The sequence below is a fragment of the Cryptomeria japonica genome, chromosome 11 (genome assembly GCF_030272615.1).
Source record: "Cryptomeria japonica chromosome 11, Sugi_1.0, whole genome shotgun sequence".
NCBI lineage: Eukaryota > Viridiplantae > Streptophyta > Pinopsida > Cupressales > Cupressaceae > Cryptomeria > Cryptomeria japonica.
The window spans coordinates 712,355,542-712,368,339 of NC_081415.1; the positions used below are offsets into that span (position 1 = coordinate 712,355,542).

Below are 12,798 nucleotides of genomic sequence, written 5' to 3' on the forward strand. Positions count from 1 at the left end.
TAGCTACATACTCAACAAATCTAGCCAAGACTGAGTTGTGTTCCTCCATCAAAACATTTGCTAGACCTTTCTGCTGCAAATCGATCACATCCAAGGCATCTGAGAAAGCATCGAAAATACTTTCCCAATCCAACATAAGCTTCTGCAAGTTGTTGATGCAAATCATGAGAGAAACCAAGTCATCTAGCTTATTATTCGTTATGGATTCCAACTATTTGAAGTAAATAAACTTCATCTTTTCCTTCAACTCTTCCAAATTCGAAGTGTAGATATCTTGTCCCAATAACTCTTCAATAGATGTGAGGATCTTAGATTGTATCTCTTGGATTGATCCTTCCATCTCCATGCACTCTTTATTTGCATGGTCAAACACTGACTTCCGTATGGCCAAAGAACAATACCATCCATGGAAATCATACACACATCGCCTTATTGTAAATGGGGACCCCTACTTTTTGCTTTCTGGGGATTGCTTTTCTAGGTCTTTTAGGGTTTTGTCTATTAGCCTTTGCATGTTGAGTGTTGCCAGAGGGATCACTAAGATAGCAGGCTCTGTTTTAGCTAAAGGTGAGTCAGTGGATGCTCTAGGTTAGGGTCATCTTTGAAAGTCTTCCTTAGGACAAAGTTTTGCTCTTATTGCTAATTGTGTCTTGTTTGAGTTTGAGGAGGTCAATGAAGCTTGGTGAGTGAATATCATCTTTGAAGGTCTGAGTTAGGTCAAATTGGTGAGTGAATATCATCTTTGAAGGTCTGAGTTAGGTCAAATTGGTGAGTGATGAAGTTTGGAATGTCATCCTGATCTTCAGTTGTCCTGAAATTTGGCTAAGTCTGAAAAATTGAAGAATCCTCCAAAAACTAGATTTTGCATTATAACTCCTAGAGGTCCAAAACCACTCTCAAATATCCTGATAGTATATATGGAATATAACTTAAAGTATAAGAACTTATACTTAAATGTTATATTCCATATATGAATCCTGACGGAGAGACCAAAATGTTAAATTTCGTTCCTGACCCTTCCAGAGGGTCCAAAGCGAATTTCAATTTCGCTCCTGACCCTTCCAAAGGGTCCAAAGCGAATTCCTCTATAGGACATTCTACTTTGATCCAAACTTAGAACTAACTCATTTCTAGGCATTATTGAGGGCAAAACACTTATTTGGAGTGAAGAAATATGAAAATGAAGTCAGGATTTGAGCATAAGGAGGAATTTCGCTCCTGACCCTTCCAAAGGGTCCAAAGCGAAATTCATATGAGACCTTTTTTCTTCACAAAACCTTGAAGTGAATGCTAACTTGGACTGGAGGATGATCAGGAGACGCCTAATAAGTTATATCCAAGCCAAAGAAGGGAGGAAAAAGGTGAAAATGAGCCTAAAATGAGAATTTCGCTCCTGACCCTTCCAAAGAGTCCAAAGCGAAATTCACTTTTCCTCTATTTTTCTCTTTGATATGGCCAAGTTTTGGATTTTTGAGTCATGGTTGAGGAGGCTTTGATGCATATTTGCCTTTGAGAAGAGGTTTGAGGCGATGAAGTGGTAGAAATCAACCCAAAAGGAGAATTTCGCTTCTAACCCTTCCAAAGGGTCCAGAGCGAAATTCCCTATAGGTCCTGTCCTTGGCCTAGGTCTAGAGCGAAATCCTCAGTTTGACCCCCTATCTTGCCTAAAATGATGAAAACGACCTTGTTTTGAGCTAAAAGGATGGCAGATGGATTTGATTATTGTGAGGAGAAGTGAGTTTGATCAAGCTTGAAGGCAAAGAGAAGCAATGGAGTGTGAAATCAACCTTAGTCAAGAAGTTCGCTCCTGATCCTTCCAAAGGGTCCAGAGTGAAATTCCAAGAACACACCCATTTCTTCCTTGTTTGGACCAAGATCTTAGTTCCTTGGGAGTATTTGGAAGTAAATCAACATGTTTTGCCTTAGGAAGTGAATGAGGGCGAAGGGAATGAAGAATCAAGCCTCAATCTTGAATTTCGCTCCTGGCCCTTCCAAAGGGTCCAGAGCGAAATTTCTAAAATCTACCTTTTCCTCTCAATTTTATGTCTAGCCAAGTGTGGATCAAGATTGAAGATGTCCTTAGGCATGGCTTTGAGTTGCTTATGATCACCAAACGTGAAGGAATTGAGCTGAGACTAGAATTTCGCTCCTGACCCTACCAAAGGGTCCAGAGCGAAATTCTTGAAGGACACCTATTTTCCCTTGGAGATGGTCAAATCCTTGGTTTTTATGGCATGGATAGGTGTGGAGTGACGTGTCCTTGCCTTTTTAAGGTGGGTTGGAGTTGAAAGAATGAATAAATGTGCTCAAAACTAGAATTTCACTCCTGACCCTTCCAAAGGGTCCAGAGCGGAACTCCCAAAATCCCTCTTTTCCTTCCATTTTTGTGTCCAGCTAAGTGTGGATCAAGTAGATTGAGCTTGGAAGGACCCCTAGGCATGCCTTTGAATTGATTGTGGCCACCAATGATCAAGATTTTGAGCTTAAACTAGGATTTCGCTCCTGACCCTTCCAAAGGGTCCAGAGCGAAATCTTAAATAGGTCTTGTCCTTGGCCATGATTTTTAGCGAAATTCTCCTTTCTAGCCATTTTGAGGGTCAAGTGTTGCATGCATGGGAGAGGGATCCAAAGATGAGAGTCCAAGTAGAGAGAGTGAAAAGGATAGACCTTGGTGAAGGAAAACAAGCAAGTCAAGAATTTCGCTCCTGACCCTTCCAAAGGGTCCAGAGAGAAATTCTCAATTTCACCTAATTTGCTCATGATGAAGGTCAAGTGGTGGATTCCTAGGCTTTGGTGGAGAGAAGGCTAGCATATGCTTGTCTTCGAGGCATTTTGGAGTGAAGAAATGATAGAATTTGAGCCTGATTCAGGAATTTCGCTCCTAACCCTTCCAAAGGGTCCAGAGCGAAATCCTTAAAAACTCCATTTTGCTCCAATTTTGCATCAAGCTTGGTATTGGTTGAGATTGAGGGCATCCTTAGACATGCATCTGAATGAGTATGATCACACAATGTGGAGATTTTGTCCTAGAATGTGAATTTCGCTCCTAATCCTTCCAAAGGGTCCAGAGCGAAATTCCCTATAGGTCCTGTCCTTGACCTAGGTCCAGAGCGAAATCCTCTTTTTGGGGGTCAAATCAATGATGTCTTCAGGAGAAAGCGATTCAAAGGTCAAGAGAAGTTCAAGGCAAGGAGATGAATTTGAACCAAGAAGGCAAATTTCGCTCCTGACCCTTCCAAAGGGTCCAGAGCGAAATTCTAATAGAGCTTGTCCCTAGAGAGGATCTTGAATGAATTTCACTCTAATGCCTTCTTGTTGATGACTTAAGGTAGGAAATGCTATGTTGGAATGAATTTATTATGTGTCCTTAATCACCTTGTGGTTTGTTTTGCAAATGGAAGAAGATCAAGACAAGGACGACCTATTCCAGTCCATCATCATGTCCTGACCTATTCCAGTCCATCATCATCAAGGACATTCTGAGGGCATGGAGGAGGACTCAAGGTGATTCTAGAGCATTGGAAGACTTCAAGTGTTCCAGGCTATCCTCAAAAGACTCCATTCTACCACACAAAAGACCCACATAATGGCAGAGAAGAATGACCTTACCAACACTTCAAGGCGAGGTATGCTACCGAAGAAAGAAGAACTTGACAGTAAGGAAGCCTCAGCAAGCACATAGAGAATCAAGGAGTGCATCATTCATCGCATCAAGGACAAAGGAGGATCAACCAAGATACAAACGTCAGACAAGGTGGCATCCCAGTCACTTTTCCTCCAGTCGGATTGGTCCACCTCAGCATGTCCAGATTCAATGTACCTAATTTATCAAGGATGGCACAAACTTCGATGTACCTACCCCTACTTCCTATTGGTCCACACTCATTGAATGTAATTTTCTCATTGGCTAAGGAAGTTTATTATAACAAACCCTAATTAGGGTTTCTATCCTTTAATCCTAGCCATTGATTATAAGTCAATCAAAGCCGTCAATTTGTAAAGGGCTCTCTATATAAAGCCTTGGCTCCTCATTTGTAAGTGTTAATAGTCAAAGAATAGTTAGGAGTTAGCAAAAGAGAGATATTCAATAATTAGTAGCTAAATAGTAGATAGCATTTTAGAGTAAAGTAGAAAGAGAAGGCAAAGATTGTAAACTTCATTGAGGGAATGGTGAATTCTATGTGTCGATTCTACAATTTGCATGGTCTCTATACTTCTCAAACTTAATTTCACGTTATTAGATGAATGGAAGAAATTTGTATGATCAATGGTGAAATTTGTATATCCATACTACTAGCGGTTTGTTGATTGCAAACTTGCCTTGCGTAGTCAAGTGGAATCATTTAGCTTAAGCTTAACTTCAATTATCGCTTCTTCATTGATATGCATCAACTTGATGGTGTTTGTGCTTGTAGCAGTGATCTGAACATCATAAAGCACTAACCTTGTGGAGATGATCCTAGCATGTCAAAGCAAGACTTAGTTAAAGTTTCATCAAAGGTCATCCATTGCTCCTACATTCTTAGTGTTAGAATTAGATCCTTCTCCAACCCATATCCTTTTCCTTTTCTTAAAAATCAAGGATCAGTAAAGACCCACGTTCCAGTGATATCCAAAGCAAATCAAACGCTCAGGTCATCGAGTGTAAGTCCCCTTGTGATTCAAGCAAAATCGCATCATACCGCGAGAAGCTTATCCACACGTAGAGACCCTACATATCAGAACCTTGGAGTTACTCCGATTGATCCTTTGGCAAGATCTTCAGCAGTCGGGAAACTTTGTTCAAGAGAGGATAAGGTACCTTGGTATTTTATTCTGTGTTCGCATGTGCATGAAAAACACATCAACACTTGCACTGGTTGAAAATCTTCCCACACTCCCTCCAAGTATTGCATCTTGAATATGAGCATCGTAGTCTTATCATATGCTTGGATGAACTGAGCTAGAAAAACATCCGCTTGTTTTGAAATAGGTGATCCATGAGCAATAGCAATAGGTGATCCATGAGCAATAGCAATAGCAATAGGTGAGACAAAGGTAGGATCCTCACACCTTAGGGAATTCATGTCTTCAATATACTCCTTGAGCCTCCTGTTCTCAATTTCAAGCATCTCTTTCTTTTCTATAGCCTTGACAGTATCATTTAACTCTTGAAACTCTTGTTTCTTCATAGTCAGTCCAAGGTTAATTGTGGTAACCTGATAATCCATAGGAGTGATCATATCTCTAGTCTTATCACCTATCGGGACAGCCACTTGTGCAATGCGTTCTCCTATATCATCTCTAGTAATCCTAGAGAACATCTTTGCCTTCTTCTTCTCTTTCTCCTTACCAATCTTGGCTAGGAAATCAATATCTTCAGCGGGCTGCACCTCTATCACTTTCTTCTTCTCCATGTTGCTCAACAACCAATCGGGAATTGTAGAGAATTTTATCCCATCTTCGAGTTGTTGATCTTCATCAAGTCCTCTCAAGGCTGAAATAACCTCATCATCTGCTTTCTCCTTAGTCAAATCCACCATGTCATTGACCAAATAAACCTCAAGCTGAATTGTGGGAGATCCTAGCTGCTCTTCATCATCATCATGTTGTTAGCCTTATGTTATATGTTGTCATTGATGTCAACTCCTGTGGTCCGAATTATGTCCGGATGTGGATTATTGAGCAATAGTGGAAGATAAGTATGTATGTAATGTTGATGGTCGTTTGGGGATTTCTCGAAAGACTTGGCTTCTCAGAAGGTGTGTTGTTGATGTTTCTCGATGCTATTTTTGGATCCGGATTGATCCAGAAGTCAAGGATCTTGGTCCGGATGTCGAGGTTGTGTAATGGCAGTTGTATAGCGTATGGATTATGTTTTGAGTCCGGCATTGGTGATGTATGTAACATGTTGTTGTGTTCCATGAAGAGCATTATGATATGGTCCACTTCCCATTCCTTCCAACCACCGAGATGTTTAGTGGTGACCTATTTTAGATCTATGTTTTGGCCGACTTAGAGGATTATGTTTTTCTGGAGACAGTATATGTATGTGTATGAGTTTGTGTGGCAAATGTATGAATGGCTAATTGTGTTGAAGATATGCGAGATTGAAAGAGTCCAATTGATGAGTGAAGTTGTGTTGCGGATTGTTACCAGAAGTAGTTTTGGTTGTGCAAATTGTGTTTCAGTGGTGGATTTTCTTTTCTATCTTTCTTTCTTCGGTAGTGAGCCTTTCTAGGCAATGAGCCCTCCAGCAATGAGCATTCTTGGCAATGAGCCATCCTTGTAAAAAATCACCTTAACCGATGTCACCTTAACCGGTGTTTTCATATTGAGGATCAGTGTTCTCCGTGGTGTTTCCCTTCTTGGGTTTTCCACGTAAATTTTGGTGTCTAATATGTCATGTGAACATGCTTTCATGTTTTATTTGTCTTGATTAATTCTGCTAATTATTCTGGATCTGCGAATTAAGTTTAAAAAGGATTTTAATTGTCAACTGATTCACCCCCCCCTCAGTTGCCCGGATATTCAACACATGTGGTGTCGATTATGTTGATGCATGCACATCCTGATCATTCTCCAGTAGGATTTCCATGTCAGAAACCCCCTGTGCAAACTCATTGTCCTTCTCTTTCATATCATTCTCCTTCACGGAAGAGGAACTCATGGTAGATTGAGGAGTGTTAGACTTATGTTTCTTGTGCCTTGATTCTTGGCTAACAATCTCCTTGCCTTTTGTTTGTGATCCTTCAGGCATGCCTTTTCTCCTTTCAGGAGCCTGACTCTCCTCATCATTATGTGTTCTAACATTGCTTATTGTCCTTTCATCATCATTGATAGAGTACTCCTCATATCTCATCTTCTCATAGGTTAGAGTGACCTTTTGTTTTCTCAACTCATTAATCTGCTTGTCCACCCACTCTAGAGCAATCACATATGTCTCTCATCAAAATACTCAAATCTACCAACTCCAGTTGTGACCAACTAGGCAATGTGATAGGCTTATCTTTCTCCTTTACATATTGCGGATGGATATGATCCCCATCATCTTTCACCTGATCTAGAATAGAGAAGTTACACTTCCTCATGAAGTTCACTGACATCCGAGACCACATTTTCCTTTCAACTATGAGCTCATCCATAAGATTAGAGCAATAATCCTTGATGTCAATCTTGTGTGTAAACTTCCCTCCCTTAGTCATCACAATTCTCTGAAATGGATCAAATCAATACCTAGCTCTATAAATTCCAAGATGAAAGAACTCAAGTTCTTCATTACCTGTCTCTACTACTACTGCGGTGGGGCATACCTCCATCTTCCCAAGTGTGATAGGAAAGGTAACACTTTGCCTATGCTTTGCCTTTTGGATGAAATCAAGCTCTGAGAGCTGCCTCACTACCTCAAGTAACACCATCTTATTTGTCGGATACCTAGGAAACTTGTATGGTTCGGAAGTGAATCCCTGAATCCTTAGGTATGTGAAGGTAGGAAACTAAATATGCCATGATCTGTACTTCTCAATGAGTGTCATTGCCTTCTTGGACAATTGTTTATGTATTCTGCCTTGTAGCAACCCCATGATGTACATGGTGAATGCGTCGTTCACCCGTCTATATTGATCAATCTCATGCAAGTGGAGTTGTGGATAGCACTCATACACCCTGTATTGTTCAAGTCCATTTCCAACGTCACCCTTGCATATCAATCCTTTGTAAACTATTTGCCTTGCTATCATGTAGAAAATCCTCATCCTTTACAAACTCCTCAACTGGATATCTAGGTTGTCACTTATAATTTTTGCCCAATTGATCATCACTGTTCCTTCTGCTATCTCTTCAATAAAATAATACATCCATCTCTCAAATAGCGCCCCTTGAGGTGCTCCCATGATTCGGTTGAGTAGAAATATCAAATCGTTGTACTCCTTGGAGTCTGAACATAAGAGCCTCTTGGGTAACTTAGAGTGGTGATGCCTTGTCTCAAGGACCCACTCGTTATTGATAATTCTCAAACATGACTCTGATCTCTTTTCAAATTTAGCTTGGGTGTCCTCCTTGGTTCTCTCTTGCATGTTTGTATGTCTAGGAATTCCAAATGCCTCCCCAATTGACTCCTCAACTAGGTATGCAAGCACCAACCCCTTAGGTGTTTTGATCATTCGGGTTTGTGGATCATAGTGCCTTGCACACTCAACCATGAGCTCATTACACTGAATAGATGGTGGAAAACCAGCTGCATGGTAAATTCCACTCTTCATGATATTGACCGCCAAAGGAGATGGTAGATGATGTTTCGTTCCAAACATTCTCGGCTTCATCCTCTTCCTATCCAAGTACTCTATGTTTGTATCTCCAATTCTCTTCCATTGGGAAGATATCTACGACTCCGGATAGTAATCTTCTTGCACATTCTTCAATTGAGTAATCTTCTTGCACATTCTTCAATTGAGTCTTTTTCGCAGCTATCCCCACTTTAGACATAGCACCTATATAAAATAACTCTAATAATTCATTTTCAGAATTACCTTAAGCTCTGATTTTTAACAATTTTCATGTTTAAAATCAGAAATTTAGCATTCTATAACACAAATTCTGAAAATAATGGAAACAAAGACCATAATGTGGGCATTTCGCCCTCTAAAAACTTGAGTTTCAGACAAAAATTAAGTCTGATTGCAGTGCTTAAGTCTGAAAACTCCTCTCAATACTCAGAAAATGAGGAATTTTGATGACAAAATGTTGTCTCAGCTTTATTTTTCTAAGTATAATGTCTGAAAACACCTCTACAAATTAACTTTCAATGGCTAGGAACCCTCATGTTTATGGTGCAACTCATACACTTGATGCGATTTTGCCCAATCAGCTGAAAATCACCACGTATTTGTCTAAATGGATGGCTGGAAGTAATGTCTTGGTCTGCAAATGAGAGGCTGGAAACAATACCGTGCAAGTGAATGGTGTCTGGAAATGTGCTTCAGATCTTCAATCAGCCATGCAACCTCCTTTCTCAACCCTAGCGACCTTCAATGGAGAGGCAATGGATGCCTCAAAAAAAATCGCACCCTTCGCTTGACAATGGCGCACTCCAAATCAGCTCTTCCAGCTCTCCAACTATCAAATCAGTCACTTAATAATAATATATTAGTCACTGGACTGTCTCTTATTCACATTTTTACCAGGAAAAGTCACCACACAGCCAATGTGGAATAAAAATTTGCACTTACCAGCACATAGGAAAATCGATATGCATTGGGATGTGAACACTTATCATTAATTTCACCTTGATTATCCACCAAATGCATATGATGGAAAATTGATATCAATTGGGACACACTTATCCCAAAAAAAAAATTCACTTAAATCCGATTTCCAGCCCCTTGGGGAAAATCATGGGTCATTGAGACACATTATTTTCAATTAAATTCATCCCACTTTGATAACTATAACTTGAGGGGAAAATCGACCCCTATCTAGACATTAAAATCTCATCATTTAACTCACTTTCTTCACAAATCCTCTCCAATTGGAAAATCAACTTTCATCTAGACTTTAAAATTTGATCAATTCCATGTAAAATCCCCCTAGGTGGACATTCATCCTTCATCGGGACTTAATTTCCCATCAAAATCTTATCAAATTCCATCATAATTCTCTCCAAGGGAAAATCTAACCCCATTAGGACACATAAATCTTGTCATTCCTTCACATTTTGTCCCTAGTGGAGAATCGACCTCCATTAGGACACACAAATTCATCCTCATTTCACTTCATTTCAATCATTTTCCCTTTAAGTGGAAAATCGAACCTCATCAAGACAAGGGGTTTGCACTTAAACTTCTTCATTTACCCCTAAGTAGAAAAACGTGGGTCATTGGGACACACATCCTTCATGCATTTTGCTCTTGTAGGCCTAGTGAAGAAACAACCTCCATCGAGACACTCTCTTTACCTTGGGTGGAGATTCCTGATTCATCGGGACTTTCCACAAAATAACTTGTAAATTCAATCTAGGAGTGGAAAAACTCACCTCATCGGGACTGAGTCCATTTTCATCATTAAATCAACTCTTGGAAATTCATGCTCCATCGGAACTTTCATCATTTTCAGCTCTATAACTGAGTGCAGAAACGCCTCCCATTGGGACTTTTACCTTTAAGCCTTAATTTCATGGGGGCGGAACGTTTTCCATTAGGACTTTGATGATTCTCACACTTCAAAAGCCCAAACTTATCAGATTTTATCATTTCATGCAATGGAAATTCTATTTCCATCAGGACTTTTAACATTTCGTCAAGATTTGAGGGGTGGAAAATAGGAGTCAATTGGGACTTTGTGCATTTTTACCTTATTTCACCTCCTAAGAGTGGAAAAAACGACTCCTAAAGGGTCTTTTGACACTTGTGCACAAAAATCACACCAATTTGCAACACTTTAGACACTTTCTGCTCACATTTTAAAGCAAGTTGCAACCTCAAAACTTGGAAAAACTTAGGATCACTTTGACATTTTGACATTTTTTAAACAATTTGATCCTATTGACTTCAAAACTTAAAATTTAACATTACTAGCACATTGAAGACCTCTAGGCATGACCATATCAAAAATGGGACTCATGCATTAAAGCTCAAAATTGCCACCTGACTGCCAAAAACCCTAAACTAACGAAAGCGGAAAGCAAGAAAGAGGGGGTCCCGTTGCAATGAGGCGATGTGTAAAAAGGTCACAACAAGTATTTATGTAGTTGAGAAGAAGCAATTTATTTCTTTTCTATTACCTTTTGTGTGACCAAGTGAAAATGAATTGTAGAAAACTTGCCTTGTTCCTACTTCCCTTGCAATTTTGACATTTACTAGTGCCTAAATAATGCGCCTTTTATCCTCACTAAAGTCTCTAACAATTTCCTTTAAAGACTACAACTTCTTTATTAGACGACTTTAGAAGACAAATCAGGAGAAAGAAGTTTTTTTAATATATACATATATATATATAGAGAGAGAGAGAGAAGGGGGAGGGGGGTAGGGGGTAGGGGTTATAATTGAAGAGAGAAAGGCAGTGGACAGAAACAGAGGAGAGGTTTTGTGCCTTATTTTTTCTTTCATGAAAGGCATCTTAGGAAATTTATTCTACAGTATTTCTGTAAGTTGAGAAGAAACAATTTATTTCTTTTCTATTACCTTTTTTGTGACCAAATGAATGAATTGTGGAAAACTTGCTTTGCTCCTTCTTCCATGGCAATTTTGACATTTACTGGCAATTTAATAATTTATGCTCTCTCTGGTTAAAATCTGGGCTGATATGATGCTCACTGAGGATTAAAGAATAAAAGCTCAAACTCTTTTCTGTTTCCTCACCCCCAGACCGTTTTCTAGTGTGATAATACATTTCTCTTGGTTGTGCCAAATACACTTTATGGCTATAGGTGGCTGTGCTTCAGAGAACTTTTTTGTGGATTTATGGTCCTTAACCCTGTGTGTCCTTAAATCTATGCGAACATAGATTTGGTATATGGGTAATCACTTCACAGAATAATTAAGCCTTGAAAATTTGAAATTGAAGATGTTATTTGTCCCATTAAATTCTAGGAGCAAGGATTTTTGCCCATCAATTGCGGGTGTAGGTAATTTTCCTTTTGTTAACAGTGAAGACAGCGCTCAACTCCTAATAAGCACTTTGGTTGAGGATCTTGCTTTTGAGATTTTAGAAGTCCAGGACATCTATGGAGGTTCTTCTGAGAGGGACGCAAGTGCAGGTCGAAAGAGAAACAGCTCACTTTTCTATCTAGAAGCTGTACAATCTAGCATAAATGGAAGAAGCAATTTGCATTTGTGATAAAAAAAATTGGAAAACCTATATATAAACATAAAGAGGATTTAAATAAAAGAGCATCCACATGCAAGTTTCTAGATGCCTATCTATTGGCAAAGACCATAAGGAAAATGATTCTAAAATCCCATAGGCTCATCTCAGTCTCACAACCTCACATGAATGAAAGAAGGAAAGTTAAAGTCAACTATCTTCTGATAACATGGTCAGGATCCTGGGAATTATGGGATTCAGCCTTCAAACACTGAAAGATTAAGACCAAGTTCAAGTTCATAACATTGCATTGCGTTTCCTTCTAGTCCCTACCTGTTTTTAGCACTCCTATTGCCTAAATTTTCATACAAGGAACCTATTAAAATTCATTCAAACATATTCAAGTTTTCTGCTGACTAAACAAAACAAAACAAAACAAAACAAAAATGTTTACTTGATATAAAAATAATATACAATCGCATTAACTATATCATTGTATAGTTGTAATTCAAAAAGCCAAATGTTATTGTTCATAAAAGAGATAAATAAAAAAATTATAATTGCAAAATATTGTAAGGGGGGTAACTTTCGGAGGTTAGTTCTATTGATTAGCACTTAAGGTTCAACAATTAAGGATAGTTCAATAAATTATAACAGAGCCATTAAATATGCATTTTCCATTTTTACAAAATAAGTACACAATGCCAAAAAACTTGCAATGCCAATCATGCAAAAGTAATAGCATCTGACCTTTACAGGTTTAGTTAGTAATTTGTATGCCTCAATAAATGAACTTGCAGGTTTTCGTGAGTCATCTGCAGATTCTTCACTACCATCAATTTCCTGGTCACCTTCCTCATCCAGTTCTTGCTCTATAGGCTGTGAAGTTAACAAAAGAGGCTGGGTCAAGCCATCTTCAATTGTAGACTCTTGTGTTGATCCTGTGCAGATAATAGTAAATGTATGAGTAAGAAACAAATAGGAGCAATAATTTTACAAAGTAAAATAATCATGCTCCAC

General features: G+C 38.9%; 1 protein-coding gene across 9 annotated transcripts in view; it reads right to left on the reverse strand.

Moving 5' to 3' along the window:
• LOC131061325 (SPX domain-containing membrane protein At4g22990) overlaps positions 1 to 12,798 on the reverse strand; it is a 103,238-nt gene that overhangs the window by 25,264 nt on the left and 65,176 nt on the right. For all 9 annotated transcript variants that reach the window (XM_057994963.2, XM_059213787.1, XM_057994957.2 and 6 more), the window contains one exon: positions 12,529 to 12,719. In XM_057994963.2, coding sequence (XP_057850946.2) covers positions 12,529 to 12,719 — 191 coding nt within the window. The remainder of the gene's footprint in view (positions 1 to 12,528; positions 12,720 to 12,798) is intronic.